The sequence below is a fragment of the Martes martes genome (assembly GCF_963455335.1).
Source record: "Martes martes genome assembly, chromosome: 11".
Classification (NCBI taxonomy): Eukaryota; Metazoa; Chordata; class Mammalia; order Carnivora; family Mustelidae; genus Martes; species Martes martes.
This window is the reverse complement of record NC_137899.1, coordinates 46,081,797-46,104,581: the sequence shown is the minus strand read 5'-3', so window position 1 is coordinate 46,104,581 and position 22,785 is coordinate 46,081,797. Positions and strand designations below refer to the sequence as shown.

The 22,785-nt window shown below is 37.6% G+C and overlaps 1 protein-coding gene and 1 pseudogene across 2 annotated transcripts in view; one reads left to right on the top strand and one right to left on the bottom strand.

The window, feature by feature from the left end:
• The window catches only part of LOC308351990 (large ribosomal subunit protein uL4-like), a 536,185-nt pseudogene that overhangs the window by 359,995 nt on the left and 153,405 nt on the right, over window positions 1-22,785 (bottom strand). The gene's annotated exons all lie outside the window — the stretch shown is intronic.
• Window positions 15,199-22,516, top strand: NDUFA4 (NDUFA4 mitochondrial complex associated). The gene is made up of 4 exons (XM_080817987.1): window positions 15,199-15,371; window positions 16,461-16,549; window positions 18,008-18,068; window positions 22,300-22,516. Exons 1-4 carry the CDS (start codon window positions 15,330-15,332, stop codon window positions 22,354-22,356), a joined length of 249 nt encoding a protein of 82 aa, XP_080674113.1. The 5' UTR covers window positions 15,199-15,329; the 3' UTR covers window positions 22,357-22,516.

Genomic DNA, 22,785 nt, shown 5'->3' with positions numbered 1-22,785 from the left:
GCTCAGTGGGTTATGGCCTCTGCCTTCGGCTCAGGTCATGATCTCAGCGTCCTGGGATCGAGCCCCACATCGGGCTCTCTGCTTAGCGGGGAGCCTGCTTCCCCCCCTCTCTCTGTCTACTTGTGATCTCTGCCTGTCAAATAAGTAAATAAAATCTTAAAAAAAAAAAAAACTTGTGTTATATAATCCATCATGATTTTCTTTCTGTTCTACATTCAATTCAAGGTATTCATGCATTAGTACACATATTGGGAAAATAACTATTTCCTAATTGTTGCAACCACAGACTGCCTTAATGTGGTATTTTGCCAAAGAATACTCTTAACGTTCACAAATCAAGCTGAACATGATTGTACAAGCATCATCAAGTATTAAAAGCAGGTTTATATGTAGAAATGGTCCTTCAAACTACTCCTACAAAAGGTGGTGAAATAAGGAGCATAGTGTTGTATGGACACTTGCTATATGAAAATAACAACAACAACGGAAAAACAAAAGACAGTGAACAGAGAGTCTGAGGACCTGAATTTGAATCCAAGCTTTGCCACTGAATTTTTGCTTGACTTTTAAAAAGGCAACTTGAACTCTTTAAGCCTCTGATTCTTCATTTAGAATCTGGACATGATAATAATAACCTCTCTCGTTAATTGAAAATTTTGAGAAGCAGATGACAAAGGACTCTCTCCAAAATTACTCCAGAAAATGGGAAGAGAAAAAAAAACCCACGAACTAGAAGGACATGCAATGCACACAATAATGTAAAAAGAAGAGAAAAAAGTTATAATGAAATATGAATAATTATTGATAATGAAATTATGAAATTTAATACAATTATTAAGCAAGGATAGGTAACCAGAAGAACCATAATTTGAAAAGGTTATAACCAAATCCAAGAAATTTGGAGGTAAAGATATGGGAAGCATGGGGAAAGTGAATAAGAGAAATGGAAACAAAAATTGAATTGTCATTTATGGTTCAAGGGAGAAGCTATAGATCCTGATTAATTTTTCTAATCCAGGAAAACACAAATCAGTTTGTTACAAATTTAAGGATAATATATCTGGTTCACAAAGGGTAGTTGAATACATGAATTATCTTTCTACCCTTCCCAAATTTCACTGAAGTTACAGAATAAATATAAAAATAGAAATAAGGCCATAAAGCCATAGTACTGTTATAAACGCAGGAGGAGTGTCACGAGCAAACTTTTGAAGGCTATTAAGGAATTTTGATAGTTACAGAAGTAGGCTCAGATTGCCAACAACACCCCCCAAACTAAGAAGCTAATAATTTCATCCAGGTGAGAAAAAGGAGTTAGTGAAGTGAGATTTTCCTATAAAGTATCTGCATAACTCTCAGATGAGAGATAATAAGGCCTGTAAAAAGGGCTAAGACTTGGGCAACAATCTGGGTGTTTCATTAAAAGGAAGAAGTCACACAACAATCCTGTTTTCAGCTTCTTCTCTGGAATAAAAGTTCAAATTCAGTTCTAATAAGTGGGAAGTCTGACTCCAGAAATTTTCAGAACAGGCACTAGCTTTATAAGAGAAAGAACGATACTGAGCCCAGTGACTGTCAACTGCCACAGGAAATAGAAAAACCTAGCATTACAAATACTCATAAACCATAAAGGACAGCCTACTCATTCCCATGCACCCTCCGCATACCATCGACCTTCTTCCCACCCACTATAAGCACTGGAGCAAGGATGTCTGTAAACAGAGCTTGCATTCATTACCCACCCAGTGAACAGGGCTTCTTATTTAGGCAAGGTATATAAATTCTAGCTACCAATACCATGCAATCTATGTATACAGACATATAGGCAAGCAAGCTTCACTAATTATTAAAGTAAAACTAACAACATGAGAGGAACTAAAGTTTTAAAAACCTTTAAAACAATTATATAATTCAGATATATCAGGGCTTCTATGTACATCATGAGATTTAGCAGGTAAAAGGAAGGCAGAGGCCATCTACTTTTAGCAGCAGCAACACCAAAACAAGTTTCATTATCTATGAAGATAGAATCCGCATTCTGGCATCTACTCACCAGCTTCACAGGTATAAGGTTATGGTGAAGGAACAGTTCTGGAAAAGGTTAGCAACGATAGCTGCACTCATTTTCTGACTTCTAGCTACAAGTGTATGATCTTCAAACTAAAGTCTGATTGGATCCTTGACTTTCCCTCCAGCCTTTCAAATGACTTTATATGCACTAAATTTCTTTTCAGCATAATATACCTAGAGTGGTTTCTGTTTCCTCTACTGAAACCTTGTCTGATGCAGTGTTTAGTACAGAAAGATGTTCAGAAAATATATAAGTAAAACCTCAAAATGGGAATTTAAAATTTATTATTTAACTTGGTGTAGGTCAAAACACAGTGGTGATTTTATTACCAGTGGAAAATAAGATTTGGGCAATCCAAGGCATGCATGATAAAAGAGTTGTTTACAGGGGCGCCTGGGTGGCTCAGTTGGTTAAGCAGCTGCCTTCGGCTCAGGTCATGGTCCCAGCGTCCTAGGATTGAGGCTCCTTGCTCGGCAGGGAGCCTGCTTCTCCCTCTGCCTCTGCCTGCCACTCTGTCTGCCCGTGCTCGCTCTCGCTCTCTCTTTCTCTCTCTCTCTCTGACAAATAAATAAATAAAATTTAAAAAAAAAGAGTTGTTTACATTATTACATATGATAACCCGGAATAAGGTACCTGTTTAAGGCCAGCTTTTTATAATAAGTATTTGTTATGACAGGATGCTAAGTTGAAAAAAGAAATATTGAAGTAGGTTGGTACTCACACAAGACAACAGCTAGCCATCATTTATGATACTTTAAGGATATCCCCTGCAGAGAGCCCATAGCTCATATTATCTTGCCATAATTAATATTTTCAGAGATATTCAAGAGAAAGCAATATTAATGAAGAAAAGAGTGTGCTCAAATTTCTGAACTTCAAGAGAATTCTAAATTTTCCTTTAGAGAAAAGACAGAATACCTGCAAAGAAATAGGAATTAGGTCCAAATCAGAATTCTTAACTACAACTTTGGATGTCGGAGAACTTAAAATCCTTTCAATGTTTTGTAATAAAGTGTTCACTGATAATCATCCTTTTCAAATCATGTAAAATATACTGACTACAGAATTTTCTTGAAGGATTTAGGCAGCAAAGATCTACTCTAATATTACATGAATAAAAACTTTCTACATATTTAACAAATGAATAATATTGAAAAGATTTTAAGTTAGTTTTTTACAGCTAGTATGTCTGTATAGTAAAAAAAAAATAAATGCACAGAAGACTATCATGAAAATAAATCATCTTTGTACCTTAAGCAGTCAATCATCTCTATAGAGATATCTAAACAAGATTACTTTTTTAAAAAAGTGCTTGAGTTGTTTAGGTGGCCCACTCTCTTAAGCATCTGTTGGTTTTGGGTCAGGTCATGATCTGCCATCAGAGATTGACCCCACCAGGGAGTCTGTTTCCCCTTTCCCTCCGCCCTTCTCCCTGGTCTGCTCGCTCTCTCTCTCTCTCTCTCTCTCTCTAAAATAAATAAATAAACCTTTAAAAAAAAATAAAAAACAAAAAAGGTGCTTAGCTCAGTGCTGAGTTTTTATAACAGCCTTATTGAGATATAATTCACATACCATAAAACTTACCCCTTTGTGGTATAAAATTCAGCAGTTTTTAGCATATTCAAAAGTTGTACAATTACCACTATCTAATTCTAGAACATTTACTTACTCCAGAAAGAAACATCATACCCATTAGCAGTTACTTCACATTTTCCCTATTCCTAGTCCCTGGCAATCAATAATTTACTTTCTGTCTCTGTGGATTTGCCTATTCTAGATATTTCATATAAATGGAATAAAAAATGTGTGGTTTCATGTGTCTGTATTCTTTTTTTTTTTTAAGATTTTATTTATTTATTTGACAGAGACACAGCGAGAGAGGGAACACAAGCAGGGGATATGGGAGAGGGAGAAGCAGGCTTCCTGACCAGCAGGAAGCCTGACACGGGGCTTGATTCCAAGGTCCTATGATCCTAGGATCCTAGCATCATGACCTGAGCCAAGAGCAGACGCTTAACGACGGAGCTACCCGGCACCCCATGTCTGGATGCTTTAATCAAGCACAGGGTTTTCATGAATCATTCACATAGTAACATAGTAACATAGCTCTTTTTAAAACTAACATGAAACTGTGAAATGTTATTAGTATTTGTTCTGTATGAAGAAAATATAAAAGCGAGAGGTAAGTACTTCAGTATTTGCTATAACAGGGGCACCTGGCTGGCTCATTGGGTTAAACCTCTGCCTTTGGATCAGGTCATAATCTCAGGGTCCTGGGATTGAGCCCCACATACGGCTCTCTGCTCACCAGAGAGCCTGCTTCCCCCTCTCTTTCTGCCTGCTGCTCTGCCTACTTGTGATCTCTTTCTATCAAATAAATAAATAAAATCTTTTAAAAACTTTTACTATAATAGCTGTTTATTAGACAGATCTCTTAGACAAGCTAAGGTTTTTAATTATTTTTCAGTGCATATGAATGGCAGTCTTAGGAGCCGTGTTTCACAAGGGGCAAGTCCCAAGAAAGCAAAGCAGATGGGCAAAGACAGCATCAGTGAAGCAACATCATAAAATGAACAATATTGGATGTTAGAGAGACAAATAAGGTTAGTTAGAGACAGGTTTCATGTCATCAACTCAAAAGCTGCAGAAAAGCTTTCAAACAAATAAAAATGCATAAATGATACCTTCTGTTCTTTTTTAATCCATCAGATCTTTAAGTGACAATCATAAGCAAACTCCCTAACATTGTTCTAAATCTATACAACTCAGCTTGAAGAAATTATTGGGAAACATAACAGAGAAAAGTGAAAAATAAATAAGTGTACAGATCAAAGGATTATCAAGAAGCAAACATCTTTCTAAACACCATGCCAAGGGGCACCTGGGTGGCTCAGCTGGTTAAGGATTTCCCTCCTGCTCGGGTCATGATCTCAGAGTGCTGGGATTGAGCCCCTTGTCAGGCTCTCTGCTCAGCAGTGAGGCTGCTTCTCCCCCTCACTCGCTCTCTGTTTTTCTCTCTCTCTCAAATAAATAAATAAATCTTAAAAAAAAAAAAACCAACCCTACCATGCCAAGACCAAAGAAGCCTCTCTTGAACCTCCTCAATTAATACTCCTTACTTCTTATAAAGTTAGTCATTATCCCTAGTCTAATACTATTTTTAAATTTTATATAAATGGACTCACACAATGTTGTTTTGTTTCTGGTTTCTTTGACTAATATTTTTTTTTTTTTGTGAAGATCATTTATGTTGTCGAGTGTACTTGTAGTTCATTTGCAATGTGGAATCACATACTTGAATGTATTACATTTATTTACTCATTTGCCCATGATTAACATTTTTGCTCCTTCTAGCTCAAGGCTATTATAAGTGATTCTATATGCATTCTGGTTTGTGTCTCTTGCTGCACATAAGCACACATTACTGTTGGGTTTATATCTGAGTGAAATTACTGGATCATATAGTATTCAAATATTCAATTTTGGTGCAAAAAATCAAGCAGACTTTCAAACTGTACTACCGATTTATACTCTCATCAGCAATGTATTTAGATCTTGTTTTTTTTCTCTTCTATAGGATACTTATAGAGAGTCTTAAGTCTTTAGTTTGATATCCCACATCAGATTTGAAACAATCTTTGTTATTATATCTCTGAATTTTTTTTGTCTTAAAAATCTTAGTCTTCTTCAGGACTTCAGTTTCATGTATTTTGGATGCTCTCTATTGCTTGTGTCTCTTGCACTATCTCCATTTTGCTTAATAGTTACTTCTTTAGTCTCTTCCTCTTGCATTTTACTATAAGTAGCAAGGAGAAACAAGGCTGTACATTTAACACTTTACTTGGAAATCTCCTCAGCTAAATATCCAAATTCATCAGTAACAAATTCTACTTTATACCCCAAAAAGGACACAATTTAGCCAAGTTGTCTGGCACTTATAACAAAGATCATCTTTCTTCCAATGGCCAATAATATTGGCCTCTTTTCTTTCTATCACCAGAAGCACCTTTAACATTTATAATTCTACCACTATTTTGTTAATGACAATATGTGTATTCTCTAAGATGACAGAAGCTTTCTCTACTGTGTTCTTCATTTCCGACGGAACCATCATCAGAATTACCTTTGATGTCTCTATTTTTATCAATTGTCTCTTCAAGGCAATCTAGGATTTTTCTATCATGCACTTCAAAATTCTTCCAACCTCCCCCATTACTCAATTCCAAAGGCACGTCCTCTTTTTTAGGTATTTGTTGTAGGAGCAACTGACGTCTGGTACCAAAATCTGCCTTAGTTTTAAAGTTTACCATAAAAATTATTACAATTGGGTGGCTTAAAACAGTAGGGATTTATTTTCTCATGGTTCTGGGGGTCAGAAATCTGAAATCAAGGTGTTGACAGGGTGACACTTCCTCCAAAACTCTAGGGGAGAATCTTTCCCTGTCTCTTCCAGTTCCTAGTGGATCCTGGTGTTCCTGGGTTTGTGGTAGCATAACTTCAATCTGTCTTTGTCTTTACGTGGACTTCTCCATGTGTCTATGTCTTCCCTTCTTTTCTTATAAGAAAATCAGCCATTGGATTTAGCACCTATTCTAATTAAATATAAGCTTAACTAATACTAATCAAGTGTGACCTTAACTAATTACATCTGCAATGACCCTAATTCCAAATAACTTTACATTCTGAGGTTCCAAGTGTTCACAAATAATGTTAGTGGACGTTATTCAACCCCCCCACACACACACTCTTCAATGTCTTTGAACAGGAAAAGTCTGCATTGCCTGAATAACGTACATAGTCTGCCAACCCTGGAAGTGAAAGTCTTTGAACAGTTTCTAAATCAAGTAATTTTAACTCATATTTCACTAGGGCTCCATATTTTGAGGGATCTGGTATTTTTTAAATAAAACTTTTGTTATTAGACTGGTTGGGATTAAAGGAAACCTGGGTGGACTACTCTTGTCAAGTTTTATTATGAGGTTAATGCTTATTTTGTAATGTGAATTTGAAAGATTCCTTTTTCAAAGATATGGGACAAATTTAATAGCCTAAGAATTATCTATACCTTGAAGGTTTGGTAGCTATTACGGACTGAACGATTGTGTGGCCCCCCTCTTTATATTTTAAAGCCCTACCCACCAATCTGACAGTATTTGGAGATAGGGTCCTTGAAAGGTAATTAGGTATAGATGAGATCATGAAGGTGGAGCACCCATGATCAGATTAGTATCTTTACAAGAAAAAGAGCCACTGCTCACTCTCTCTGCCAAGTGAGGATGGCCTCCATCTGCAAGCCAGGAAGAGGGTTCTCACTAGGGATAAAATCTGCTGGCACCTTAATTTTGGACTAGTAAATGCTTTCACATCTATAGCTGTTATTAAAGACCAACAAAAGTAGTTTGCTTTTCACACTTTGACTATCTTACTTCATGGATACATCAACTCTGCAGCTCTATTACAGGGTCTTGATCATCTCTTTATTCCACAGAAATTCATATTGGTCAGTTACAGTAATGGTATAATGGTAATTGGACCTAGTAAGAAGGAAATAACAACTACTTAGGACATTGGTAAGATAATTATAGGCCAGATGGTGAGAAGTAACTCTGACCAAAAGTCAGGTTTCTGCCACCTTGGTGAAATTTCTAGGGTTCCAGTGGTCTGGGACATGTCAACATAGCTCTTCCAAAGGACAGATTATTGCATTTGGCTCTCTTATCGCAAAGATGCTTTACTATTAGGTGGGCCTCTTTGAATTTTGGAGGCAACAATTACCTCATCTGTGTGTGCTACCCTGATCCATTTAGTGAGCAACCTGAAAAGCTGCTAGTTTTGGGCAGGGTCCTGCAACAGGTTTGGGCTCCCACACAAATTGTACTTCACCTGAGATGTACACCCTAGAAGATTTGTTGGTGTTGGAAGCAAATTACCATACTACCTCAGTTATCTGTCATGAACTGGGTCTTATCTGACCAACAAAACTGTAAGATTGAATACGTACTGCAGCATTTCATTACCAAATGGAAACAATCACCAGATGGATTTGGGCAGGTCCTGAAAGCATAAGTTGCATGCCATGTTCTGTACTCCCCTCTCAACCTGCACCTATGGTATGGAGCATTGCCTATGACCAATTAACTAAGATAGACATATTTGAGCCTGTTTTACAGATGGTTCTGTGTAAAATGCTATCAGTATTCCAAAGTAGGCAGCTGTAGCACTATAATCCCAGTCTGGATTGACTCTGAAGCACAGTAGTGAGAGACAATATGGAAGTGGTTCTTCTAACTTTCCCTAATGATCCACTAGTAAAATTATGACTTACCATCCCTGCAACTGTGGCTTTGCTGGTCTAGAAGTCATAATTTCAAGGAAAGAGAACTCTATTACTCTATTAGCATGGGTGGTTCTTTTGATTAGCAAGAACAAACTGGGATACTACAAGGAGGAATATGTCTGGAATGTGTGAGATTTTCTTAGGGCATCTCTTAGTTTTCTTTTTCTTGTCAAATTCCTTCTTTAGTTTCCATATTCCTGAACTAGGCTTATAGCTAATTCTGTGACAAAGGGCTCTAGAAATAGGGTCTCTCTGTCTTCATGGGTTCCAGCTATCCTCACAGGTTCTAATGTATTTTTGCTTCTGACTTCCTGTTCCTCTTCCCTTACTGACTGCCTCCCCTATTGACTTCAGACTACAATAAGATACTGCTCCCACAATTGCATAGTGTCAATTCCTTGTAATAAATTCCTTATTAAGTATGCATATTTCCTAGAAGTTGTTTCTTTGGTTAAACCCTGACTGGTATAAAATATTTATCTGCCTCCATTTCTGACTTGATCTATCTTTGCTGTTCTGATTCCTCCTTCCTGGCCTGGTCCCCATTTTACTCATGTTCTCTAGGGTTTTAGCATTAACCCTCTTCTCTCACTACAATTTCCTTCACATATATTTCTCATGAACAAGCTCATCAGTTCCCAATAATGTCACCTATATCTCCTTTCCTTTTAAATTGTACCTCTAGACCAAACTTCTCTGTTGAGCTGAAGAGTGATGTTTCTGCCAGCCTTCAGAACATCTCTAACTGGATATTTCAGAGGTGTACCAGACTTAACATTTCCAAAGATGAATTTACATTCTTGATCTTGGCTAGGACACTATGTATCCAGTAGTCTAAGTCATATATCAGTGTCTATTATAGCACTTATCAGAAAGCTTTGTAATAATGATACTCCTAGCCCCACTAGACTTGAAGATGCTGAAGAAAGACAACAATGTGTTATTCTTCTTACCCTAAGCACTCAGCATGAGGAGTAATATATAATGGGCACTTTCTATATGTTGAATGAATGAATGAACATATGGATTCATAGAGAAGATAGAAATTTCAGAGAGATAATAAGTAATAACAGAAGAATAGAACATAGCTATTCTAAAAAAATTCTAATTTGATGATCTAGGTGTATGGTATGATTTTCCAAAAATTGTAAATATGCAGTTTTCCTAAAATATTGTTTAACCAGAAGATTTCAGTGAAAATGAGTGTCACTATTTCAAATTGTTAGTTTTGGGGTGCCTGGGTGGCTCAGTCGGTTAAATGTCAGACTCGATTTCAGCTCCAGTCATGATCCCAGGGCTATGGGATCCAGCCGGGATCAGGCTCCACACTCAGCTGGGAGTCAGCTTGAGATTCTCTCCTTCTCCCTCTACCCCTCCACCTGCTTGTACTCTCTCTCTTTCAAATAAATACATACATACATACATACATAAATTGTTAGAGTTTCTTTGCTTTTTACTATTCATTGAATTTTGTACATAAAGTTCTTCAGGTATTTGATTTAAATTAATGACAGTATGTGAAGCTTTGAGATTTACAACAGGGGAAGTAAACTTTCACAGACTAAAATATGTTCTTATTTTTCTAATAGAAATTTTATAATTAAATAGTTTATGCTAAGTAACCATAATACTAGTAGAAGAACATATTTATTTTTAGATTAAGGATAGATAGCTACAGAATCTTCATTAACAAGTGGAGGTATAATTTGTATTTGCATTATCAGAAAAACAACAACAGTTGTCAATTTACCAGCTAGCAAAATAATTAAATGCCTAAATGCAAACAGAGTAAAAAATATAAGATTCTGCCTTCAATTTGTGTTATTATCATATTCCACGGCTCACTTATCAAATTATTCCTCTCTAAAGAAACCATTTCTAAAAAAAAAGAAAGAAACCATTTCTTTACTGTCACACATTAATAACAACATATAATCAATATACCTCCCAGAATTTTCTAGGCTTAAATTTTTAGAGAAACTCTACAAGAAAAATAATTTTTGAGGGGTGCTATTAATATACTGCTTAGACTTTTCTTAGAGCTATCCACAGTACAACTTACATTTAGACAACTACTATTTATATATTTTTATATTTAAATATTGTTCACAAAACCAAATCAAACAATGGAACAAGAAATCTAGAGGGCACAAGTCTCAGAGTGAAATTATAAAAAACAGCTCCAATTCATTTATGAAGATTTTATTGTTGCAGAATTTTTTTCTCCACCTTTTGCCTGTCATTCTTGGTCACACCTCTTCAAAGAACTAAGTGGTAGGCCAGAGTGGTGGGCAGCAAAGTAAGGTTTATTGAGTGACAGCAAAGTGATAGTACAAAGCTCCCAAGGAGGGAGGGAACCCGAAGGGGTTGCCACTGGAGTTTCTTTTCTTTTTTTTAAGATTTTATTTATGGTGCCTGGGTGGCTCAGCCATTAAGTGTCTGCCATTGGCTCAGGTCATGATCCTAGGGTCCTGGAATGGAGCCCTGTGTAAGGGTCCCTGCCCTGTGGGAAGCCTGCTTCTTCCTCTCCCACTCTCCCGTCTCGTGTTCCCTCTTTCTTTCTTTTTTTTTTTTTTTAAAGATTTTATTTATTTATTTGTCAGAGAGAGAGAGAGAGAGTGAGCGCGCGTGCACAGGCAGACAGAGTGGCAGAAGGAGAAGCAGGCTCCCTGCGGAGCAGGGAGCCCGATGTGGGACTCGATCCCAGGACGCTGGGATCATGACCTGAGCTGAAGGCAGCTGCTTAACCAACTGAGCCACCCAGGCGTCCCCTTGTGTTCCCTCTTTCACTGTGTCTCTCTCTGTCAAATAAATAAAAATTTAAAAAAAATTATCATTTATTTATTTGAGAGAGAGAGAGAGAGCACATTAGCATGAGAAAGAGAGATCAAGCAGAGGGGATGGGTAGAGGGAGAAGCAGACTCCTCGCTGAGCAGGAAACCTGGCACAGGACTCAATCCCAGGACCCTGGGATCATCACCTGAGCCTAAGGCAAACGCTTAACCTAGAGAGCCCCTGAGATGCCCGCCACCAGAGTTTCTAAGTTTAGGGGTTTTTATAGGCTTGTTAGTGGGCTGTTTAAATCTGATTAACCTCCCTTCACCTGTCATCCAATCAGATTTTTGTCACCTATCTATCATATGGGAAAGGGTGGAGGACTCCTTCCAGGTTTTGATCAGAGAGCTATACCCTTAACTCTTTGTCCAGACTTTGAAATTGTTCAGTTGAGAGAGTTTACTGAGACACTTTGATTTATTGAGATGTTTCAATAAAGATGTGATGGCTACAGTCCTGATTGTGTCATTATCTTGAGATTTTTAATTTATCTTTTTGATTAAACATCAATCTGTTTTATCTTATAGAGCTGAAGATAAGTATCAGCCATATCTTCTAACTCTGCAAGTCTCTAAATTTCTAGATGCTCCATTCTCTGTCATTGAAGCTTGCAAACTGATCAATTATTTTCTGAGTCCATCTCTATATTGTATTACCTTGTCAACTGTTGCCAATAGTAGTGGGCGCATGCAGCTAACATACCTGTTGCCCGCCATTTCACTGAAACCTATGAATTTATGCAGGACATTATCAACCTTCCAATTAACTGAGAACAATTTCATCAAATGTTCCAGCACTGTATGACATAATTGCTATCCTTCCAGCTTCTGGTAACAGTTACCCTGTGACCTGTTGCTGGGACCTGAATCCAATGACAAATATTTTAGTTTTATTATGGTAATATACCACACTTTCAGTGCCAAATTCTTTATTAGAGTAGGCTAAGTTAGGCTGCAAAAACAAACTCTTAAGTCTGGTGACTTACAGCAATAAAGGCTTATTTCTCATTCTCATTACATGTTCCTCGTAGGTCAGCAATGTCTCTGCTCCAAGTAGTTTTCAATCTGACACCCAAACCTCTATCTAGAACACTGGTGACCTTGTGGCAAAAAGGCATATATTGGCTCTTAAAGCTTCTGCTTGTGCATTTCACATCTCATTTGCTAATGAAGCAAGTCATCTTATTAAACCTGACATGGAGGCAAGTGAGTGATATCCCCTTCGAGGGACAGGCAACAGGTACTTGTATACAATATAATCTACCACACATACCAAAACTACTTCTAAAGCTGAAATGTATTTTTACGATATGCATCCTCCACTATGGCTTCTTTTCCTTGATGGTCTCTTCCATACTTCCAATTCCTGCTTAAAATATAAGTCATAGACTCTTTCCCCTAACTTTAATATGTATAATTCAAACGTTTATAATTTGACATTCTGGTTAATATTTAATGACATTTATATTCTGGGACCCTGCTTTGTTAACATTTCCGAAGGCATCACTTGATTACCTATATATTATTATTACTGCTAGAAATTAGGTCAATGACCAAAAAGTTAGCCTTTGGATTTTACTTTCTTATCAACAGTGGTATTCCTATATACCCATTTACTTATTTTATTATCACCTGTTATCATTAAAAATAAAATATTACAAGAAGAAATCTTCCTCCTTCTAATTTCTTTGCTAAAAGTCCACCTGCACTTACTGCTGTCAGGTTTCTGTGTTCACTTTTAAGGAGTTTCCATTATTTTTATGCTGATTTTTGAAAATATAGCCACATTCCTCACCATTGTCTATAAAGTCAATCTCAGATTCCTTTACAATCTCCCTGATCTCTTTTTCTTCTCTTTTAATATGGCTCAGCCACACTGGACTTGGGTTTTATTTTGTTTTTCAATGTCAAAACCATTTCTCTTGAGAATTGAACATTCTTCACCCATATTTTCACCAGGTTAACTCCTTATTTAAGTGTGGTAACCTTAATTTATTTAGATATTATGGCTAAATTTATTTATTTACCTCCTCAGAGGAAACTTTCTTGTCTACTCTCACTTAAGTAACCTCCTTTACTCCCTCATGTCCTTCTCTCTTATTATCATATTTTATTGGTTTATCATAATCTAAAACTATCTTAATTGTTTATTTATAGTTTGTCTTCTCAACTTCCATGTAATCTCAACTAGAATATTCCCATTCACTGCTTTCTCCCAAGTTAGAACAGGCCCTGGTGCTTAGCAGGTACTTAATGCAAGATTTACTGAATGAATTAAAAAGACACCATCTTCCTAAGCATCATGATATATCATCTTAATCACCATTTATTTATTTATTTATTTATTGCTGACCTTATCTCCTCTCCTAAAAATTGCATTAGAATTCCTCACCTCCATGTCCTTTGTCTCTCTTTGTTACCTTCTACCTTCTCTCCCCAAGCAATCTCAGTCAGTCATATGTCTTTATTTCCCATGAATAAACTGAGTCCTAAATATATTTTCCCAGTTTAGAGCTCTCTTTTGCCCTACAGAGATCTACTTGTATCTTACATAAATACATATCCATTATTCTCTATAGTTTCTTATTTCAGTAATTGGCATCAACATCCAGCCAGTCGAAACTGAACCTCCGTAATTATCCTGGGCTTCTCCTTCTCCTCACTTCCTCACATTTGACCAATGTCTGGAACCCTTTCTATGTCATCACATTGCCCACACTGGTCCAATCTACTATAATCTCTCCTAAGGACTACTACAGTGGCCCCTGATCAGTCCCCTCCCCTTTCATGCTTATGTCCTCGAATCCATTATTCATACACAAAGCAATCCTTTACAACCACAGTAACTTTTATTTCTTTTCTTTTTTCTTTTTTTTGCATAACTTCCTAATGCTCTCAGCATAAAACCCTTGGTATTTAAGTGGTCACTGGCCCAATAGATCCGATCTCCACTCTGCTCTCCCTCTTCAAGTTCAAAGCATACCAGACCTCCTTCAGCTCTTCAGGTTATCTCATTTCAGCCTGTCACACTACCACTCTTGTACACCCGCATCATCCGTTTTCACTTAGTTAATGTTTACTTCTTCTTTAGATCTAACGTTGCTTTCCGGAGGAGCCTTTTCCTAGTCTTCCCAATCTCTGGTGTGATGATTCGATTAATGCTTTAAATTATGTAAGAGACTGGAGAGGGTTCAGACTGTCCTGAGACCCCCGAAGCCTGCCTCCCGTGTTGCAACTTTCAGATAAAAAAAATAATAAGAACAACAGATAAAGGAAAATTGTGTTAGAGTACTGGAAGGTATGTGTAGGAACAGGAGCACTCAAAACATTTTAAGAACGCAATTTCGAATCCCGGGACAGAGTAAAATGGTAAGGAACTGAACATTAAATCCAGAGCCAGGACCTGAGGGAATTTAGAGATTACATTGAGAGGGCTACTACCATCTTCAAGTCATTTACTAGTTTTTAACTTCTGCCCGTAAGCGACAGTCTAAGACAGGAAGCAGCTGCAGTTTTCTTAAACCACAGTCGCTGACCTTAGCAGCAAGAGACTCGACCTACTCTCCGGGAGCCGGACGCCGAGCCGCCGCAGGCGCCGCGTACCTCCCTCAGCGACCGTCAGGGCCGACAGGCGCGCGCCCTGCACGCGCGCCCTCAGAGCCTTAGCGCGCGCGGACAGGCTCGCAGGCACCTCCCAAGAAGACCCCACCCACCCCATTTCTCAATGTGTGTCTTCCCGAGAAAGTGCCTGTCTAGTCAATCAAAGAGTTCCAGTTTCAATGCAAAAATTTACCAGTCAGAAGCATATATATGACAGGGGTGAGAATGTTTCGCTTGGGACTGGAACGCTAAGGGCCTGGCCAGGTTACAGAGGACGCATAAGGCACTGGATCAAGGCAGGCACTATTACGGACAGCCGCATTCGGGCCCTCAGCTGCAGACTGCCCTTCGAGCCAGGGGTCCTTCAGGTAGGAGGTTCTGGGTGACTTTGGACGTCCGTTCATCCTCGGTGTAGGTTTTACTTAGTCCCGGCCCTGCCGCTGTTGGTTTTTTTTCCTTTCCTGGTCAGGAGGCCTCTGCAGCAGCCATGTTACGCCAGATCATCGGTCAGGCCAAGAAGCATCCGAGCGTAAGTTCGTGACCCTTTTAGCAGTGTGTTCCTTGTCCATTCTGTATCCGGCTGCGGCTTCCTCAGCTCCCTGGAGGTTTCCTCCTTCATAGTCGTTAACTGTTGCTCGCGGTGGACCCTGCCTCACTTAAGCTGTCCTCCTAGTTGCCTCAGACCCTTGAGCTTTGACCACGCCTTGCACTGAGGGGTTTAGGCTGGCAGGCGGAAGGTGAGAGATATCTTTGAGGAAAATAAACTGGTGAAGGTTGGAGCAGTCTGGTGATTGCACCCTCTTGTATGTTGGTCGGACCTAGGGAAAGTTGTGCGCCGTGTGGGTTGGAGACCAGCAGGTCAGGTTTCGTATTTATTATGTCATCTCAAAGATCTAGCGCTCACTGCATTGCACCACCAGGCCTTGTGGCAATTACAAAGGTCTATAATCTTGGAATCCTCAGTTTGTGTTTGTCTTGAGGTTTTGGGAGACTTCGGTAGCGCAAAGGTGACTCGCAGTTAAGTTCTTTTGCATGCCGGTTTTCTCCCCAGCATATCAACGTGTTGTCCTAAAACTCTGTTACGCAGTCTTTAACTTAAACCCATTGCGTAACTACGCATTAAGCATTGGTAGCAATGTGTTCTCAGATATTTATGCATGTAACGAATGTTTGTAATGGGCTTGCTTTTGTTTGCTCATTCAGACTCTTAATTTCACCGAATTTATGTTTTTCATGACACTTATAAGACAGGGCAAGAAGTTTTACAAGCCTCGAGAAAAAGGAAGCTGAGTAATTTAATGAGAATAATGTATAAATATTAGAGAGGTGAAGAAGACTTGATATATTTTCCTGGAAATTAAAAAATTTGAATAGAAGTTTTTCTATATTAAACCGGATTCATCTTCACATCTTCCGGGAATTCCATTTCTTTTGAACACAGTTATAAGAAATCTTACCTCAACGTAAGGTCTTTATTCAAATTTTAAAACAAGACCGAAAAATAGCAGTTTGAGACTTCAGAATTAGCGTTTAGGAACTACTGTAGCCTTTCTTTTTTTCAGTACCTAGGTATTTGAAGGTGGCTGTTAATTCTTGTCTGTTTTGTGTTTCATTCCAGTTGATCCCCCTCTTCGTATTTATTGGGGCAGGAGGTACAGGAGCAGCATTATATGTCTTGCGCCTGGCATTGTTCAATCCAGATGTCAGGTAAGTACTTAAGAGTCTTTATAACTTTGATGGTCTAAAGCTGGTTTAGGAGCCACAGTCTTAAGGGAGGCAGCATCAGGTAGTAGAAAGAGCCTAAATTTTGTAGTCATATATAGAAAGTTCAGATCCTAGTTCTGCTGTTGTCATTTACTTTTCTTGGTTCATAAAAAAAATTTCTGAGTCTAATTTTTCTCTTGGGTAGAGTAGAACTGCTAATATCTATTTAGAATCTTGTGAGAATTGAGATAACTTTTTATAAAATACTTAATCAGAGTTGCTGATACATGTAAATGGCTTTTGCCTGCTTTTCTTCAATAAGGAATGCCTTTTTTTTTAATAAGATTTTATTTACTTATTTGTCCGAGAGACGAGGGCGTGTGTGAGTGCACAAGCATGGGGAGTGGCAGGCAGAGGGAGAAGCAGGCTCCCTGCTGAGCAAGGCGCCCTATGTGGGGACTCAGTCCCAGAACACTGGGCTCATGACCTGAGCTGAAGGCACTTAACCGACTGAGCCACCCAGGTGTCCCAGGAATGCTTCTTTTTGAAGTTAGAGAATAACAGGCAACAAAAAAAGATTTATTGTTATTCTGTATACTTTTCTATATATCACTTCTTTAGCAAAAGCCAAGTTAAAAGTTCCGTGTGACAGGGATAGGGACAAATACACTGTCCCATAGGCCCTGTGTTCGTTGGTTCGTTCTTTCTTTCATTTAAATTCAGTTAGTCAACACACACTAGTTTTTGGTGTAGCATTCGTTAGTTGCTTATAACACCCAGTGCTCATCACATCCTGTGCCCTCCTTAATGTCCATCACCCCGTTACCCCATCCCCCCCACCCACTTCCTTTTCCACAACCCTCAATTTGTTTCTTGGAGTCTAGAGTCTCTCTGTAGTTTGTCTCCCTCTCTGATTTCTTCCCATTCAGTTTTCCCTCCCTTCCCCTATGGTCCTCTGCTATTTCTTACATTCCCCATATGAATGAAACTATACGATGATTGTCTTTCTCTGATTGACTTGTTTCACTTAGCGGAATTCTCTCCAATTCCATCCATGTTGATGTAAATGATAGATATTCATCCTTCGCAGTGGATGAGTAATATTCCATTGTATTTATGAACCACATCTTTATCCATTCATCTGTTGGAGGACATCTCAGCTCCTTTCACAGTTTGGCAATTGTGGACATTGCTGCTATGAACATTGGGGTGCAGGTGCCCTTTCCTTTCACCACAGCTGTATCTTTGGGGTAAATAACCCAGTGGTGCTCTACCCTTTTTCCTAATTAATTACATGGAATTACTAATTATAAAGCCCCATCTCTGCTTCAACTCTAATGAAAACATCACCATACTTAATCTCATAGAATGAGATCTATTCAAATACTAGCTTCTTAGGAAGTACAAAACTATTTTAAATAGTTTTATTACTTTAACAGTTACGATGTTTGTTCCTTTTAGTTGGGATAGGAAGAATAACCCAGAACCCTGGAACAAACTGGGTCCCAATGATCAATACAAGGTAAGCTACAAAATTGTTTCAGAATTGCTAAAAAGCGTTGTTTTTTTCTTTGTTTGTTTTAAAGAAAGCATATTTTAATACCCATGTAGTAGGGTTTTTTTTGAAATTAGATATGCATGTAAAATTCCATTATAATGAACTTTGGAGGAATAGCCAGATTGTTCTGTGAAATTAAAATGGCATATTTCCCTAGCAAATATTTTTGTCTAAGAATTTTATTCACAGACTTTAGGTCTGGATGTGAAGGTAAGATAACGTTTTCATGATTTGACTAAGTTAAAAAAAAAAAGGAGAGGTGGTAGAACTATCATATACCATTTTCTTAGATCTTAAATAGTCTCATGCAGTGGTTTTCAAACTTCGTTGTACATAGGTCTCACCTGGACAGGTGGTTAAAACACATTGTTTAGGTCCATTCCCAGAGATTCTAATTTAGTTGGTCTGTTGTGGGGACTAAGAATTTGCATTTCTAACAAGGTTTTGGGTGATGCGGATGCAGCTGGTCCGTGGACCACACTTTGAATAGTACTGTATCAGTGGATTGCTTGGCTCTTCTTTCTTGGTGTGGTTGAAATATTTCAGGTGAGGGTAATTAGGAAGAAATGAAATTCAGTTGAAACTTAAATTTTACATTGAACCTTCTAATTAAATTTTTTAACATTTACCTGAAAAGCGGTGTGTGGAACTACTCTTTAACAGAATGAGTTTATGGACTGAGACCACTTACTTATTTTATTGAGGTACAGTTGGCATATAAAATTATGTTAAGTGTGAAGTATACAAAGTGTTGGTTTGATAAATTTATGTATTGCAGTATGATTACTATAGTAGCATTACCTAACTCTTTTATGTGTCACGTATTTAGTATTCTTTTGTGTGTGTTGAGAACAGTTAAGACCTAGAGTCCTAGCAGCTTTGAAGTTTATAACACAGTATTGTTGACTATAATTCCTGTGTTGTGTATTAGATCTCCAGGATTTATTTATTTACTAGTTGCAAGTTTGTACTCTTAGACATCATCTTAATTCCCCTACCCCTAGCCCCTGGTAACTGCCATTCTGCTACTTTTACAAGTTCAGCTTTTTTAGATTTCACATATAAGGGATATCATGCAGTATTTGTCTTCTCCATGTGATATATCTTACTTAGCATAATTTTTTAAAAGATTTGTATTTATTTATTTGTCAGAGAGAGAGAGCACAAGTAGACAGCTTTAAAGCCCATCCATTTATAAACCTGAGACCATTTTTTAATTCCCTAAACATAACCCTCCTTATGTGTAAAAATTTTGCATACAAAGAAACTAGAAATGTTAAAACCAGAGCAGCTTTATTAGGGTATAATTTACATTATGTACAATTTACCTATTTAAAGTGTATAACTCACCATGTGCACTTTCCAGTATACAAAGCTACTTCATCAAAAGAGAAATAGCTTAAGCACTCTCAAGAAGGTGTGCTCTGACCAATTTGTGTCCAGGACCCTTTAGCACATCTGCATCTGATGGAGGTGGCTTCTGTTATTAATAAGAGTAACTTTTAAGATAATTATTGCCTTTGCTGATGCCAAGCTTTCCACTCAATTGTCTGATCATAATGGGGCTCTCAGATCTCTAAATGGATCTCCCTGCTAGAAACAAATAGGAATGTGCTGGCAAATATGAAATGAACTACTTAACCTGTGTATTACATTTTAACTTGAAAAAATGGTAAATGGGCATCCCGATTTATTTTTCCTCTTTTTTATAAGATTGTTTAAATTAAGTACATTCTAGAGAAAATGATTTCACACCCAGTAAACTTTAAAAAAGAAAACGGAAAAAAAAAACAAACAAACCAGCCTTTGATCCTTCCACCAAGTTGTGTATTGGAGTCTCTGGGTAGGTGTAGTTCAAAAAGCTCCCTAGGTGATTCTGATGAAGGCAATTACCAATGCCCTGGCACTGTGATAACACATGCCAGTATAAAGACGTGTGATTTGGAAATGGAATGTTCCTGCAACAAAAATCTAATTTGTGTGGCATGAATGGGATGAGTAGCTATGACATGGATTTAATTTTTTTTTTTTTTGTTATTTATTGGACAGACAGAGATCACAAGTAGGCAGAGAGACAGGCAGAGAGAGAGAGAGAGGAGGAAACAGGCTCCCTGCTGAGCAGAGAGCCCTATGCGGGGCTCGATCCCAGGACCCTGGGATCATGACCTGAGCCGAAGGCAGAGGCTTTAACCCACTGAGCCACCCAGGCGCCCCTATGACATGGATTTAGAGATTGGAAAGATGAATCATCTTATATATGATATAAAATATTTGATTAAGTGTCACCTGCTGTAACTTGCAAGGTGGACCATGTGCCTGAAGAGCTTTTTATAGGAAAAGATTTTGGAAAATAGTATGTGAGTGGACTATTACTGGCTGTATTTGCCAAGAGATGAATTTGCAGAAGAATTGGGTGATTTGTAAGCCAAAATAAAAGGGAACCATATCCAGAAACTTGTGAGCCTTGAGAATGAAGCCTGCTACTGCTTCTAAACCTAGACAGTGACGAAAGATAATTGGCATTTAGGTTTTTGGCCACATCACTTATTCTGGAAAATCCTAAATGAGGGGAAATGATATCTGCCACTTCTGAACCAGTGTGTGCTTCCCCCATTGTTCTATTTCATCTGTCCTGAGACCAAAATGGTCAGTTCAGGGTTACTCATTCAACCTAGAATTTCAATGAAGATCACATGGAGCAGTTAGCTTACAAATGGCACGTAATGTGAGTGAAAAACAAACCTTTGTTGTTGTAAACCACTAAGTTTTGGGGATTATTTGTTGCCACTTTACAAGTCTAGCCAAAGTTAAGACCAATGAGAGGACTAAAATTAATCATTATAGGCCCAGCAACACTCAACTGAATAAAAGTCCCAAAGCCACCATCAAAATACATGTGGCTTCCCAACTGTTGTTCCAGAGACCTTCCAGGTAGCCACCGTTAAATTGAGAAAAAGAATGGGGACATGGAAGCTGAAAAATAAAACAGATTGAAAATTACTTCATTACTTCAACAGAGAATTTTGATGCTGGCACATGGAACCGAATAGAAGCAAATACATCAGAAGCCTGCTTAGTTTTGAGAAAATTAGCAAAGATACTATGACTTTTCCACTCTGCATGAGTATAAGGTCTTGATCCTGCTTCTTGTTCAGTATTTGGGAAATCTTACAACTTGATCTTCAGTTGCCTCTTTTATAAAGTAAGAATGAGTAAGATAAACTTAAAGCATTATGCCCACAATGTCTGGCATCCATTAGACGAATCCAGTCAGTGTTTATTTTCTTAATATGAAGCCTGTAGTTCTTTTATAAATGCTCCTAATTTTGTTAACATGTTAAGGTAACAGTTTCTTTTGAAAAGTCTCCTTGTCTAGATTCATTTGCTTCATAAGAACAATGTCAGAGCAAAGATACTTCTCTGTCTATGCAATTTTGTGTATATCTCAAGGAAAAGCTTTACAACCTGGGAATTTTTCTTTAAAACTTAATTAAAATAAGAATTTTTCAGTTAGAGATAAAGAAGTTAGAGTATGTTTGGAAAAATAGAGAAAAGGATTTGAAGAAATAAGAGATACAGATTTATGAGCCTCTTAAAAACTCGCAAGAAAATGATGATTCTGCAGTTTTAGTTCTTTTGGAGTTAAAATAATATAGTCTTAAGTAACTATATCATAACCTCTTCAGTGTTCTTTGGCATAAGAATGTATAAACCCAAGATTATAGCCTTGGACTTAATATATAAATCCTAATTTATATACTGTTTTTCTAAAAGAGTCCTGGATTTCTAAAATTAATTTTAGTTGGAAATTTTTAGATATTACAGGTTTTCAAACACGCATTATGATTTAAATACAAAATTACTTAGAAGCAAAATTACGGTATTATTTAAAAACTTCCGTATCGGGGTTGGTCAGATGTCAGTGTGATATTGATGCAGTCTGGTTTAGGAAATTGAGAGAACATACTAACACTGTTCTTCTGAGGTAGATTGAATATTTTTACCCTACCAAAATCGTTATTAAAGGACTGGAATTTTAGTGTCTTTGGATGATTTTTATATTGTTAAATATAAGTGATAAAAATTCATGTCTGTAATTGTTACTATAGAAAGCTGAATAAAGATAATTTTAAAACTTCTGTATCATCTCTGTGTATTTGATAGATTATCTAAAATATCTTTTTTCTTTTCCAAGTTCTACTCAGTGAATGTAGATTACAGCAAACTGAAGAAAGAAGGTCCAGACTTCTAAATGAAATGTTTCACTATAAAGCTGCTTAAAATGAAGGTCTTCCAGAAGCCATCCGCACAATTTGCCACTTATCCAGGAAATATTTCCCCTCTAAATGCACGAAATCATGTTGGTGTATTGTGTTGGGGTTTACACTGAATAATAAATACCTGAAACTTGATATGTGTCACTATTTAATGCTGAAAATCTGCTCTGAACTTCATAAGTAGGGTATAGGAATAAACTTAGAATTTAAGGAATTTCTTGAATTTTGTCTATTTGTATAATTTGAAAGTAAGACTTTAAGCTGCTCAAAACACTTCATTTTTTATATAGGACATTGGTAACTTCACTAGAGTGTATTTAACAACTGAAGCTGAAACTGTAAATTATGCAGATTGGGAAGACTGTTCAGGTGTCTTTGGCATTGGCAAAGTGGAAACCTTTGGG

Coding starts and splice junctions, on each gene's coding strand:
- NDUFA4 (XM_080817987.1), top strand. CDS start 15,330: ATGTTACGCCAGATCATCGGTCAGGCCAAGAAGCATCCGAGC. Junction 15,372..16,460: donor AGGCCAAGAAGCATCCGAGC/GTAAGTTCGTGA, acceptor GTTTCATTCCAG/TTGATCCCCCTCTTCGTATT. Junction 18,069..22,299: donor GTCCCAATGATCAATACAAG/GTAAGCTACAAA, acceptor TTCTTTTCCAAG/TTCTACTCAGTGAATGTAGA.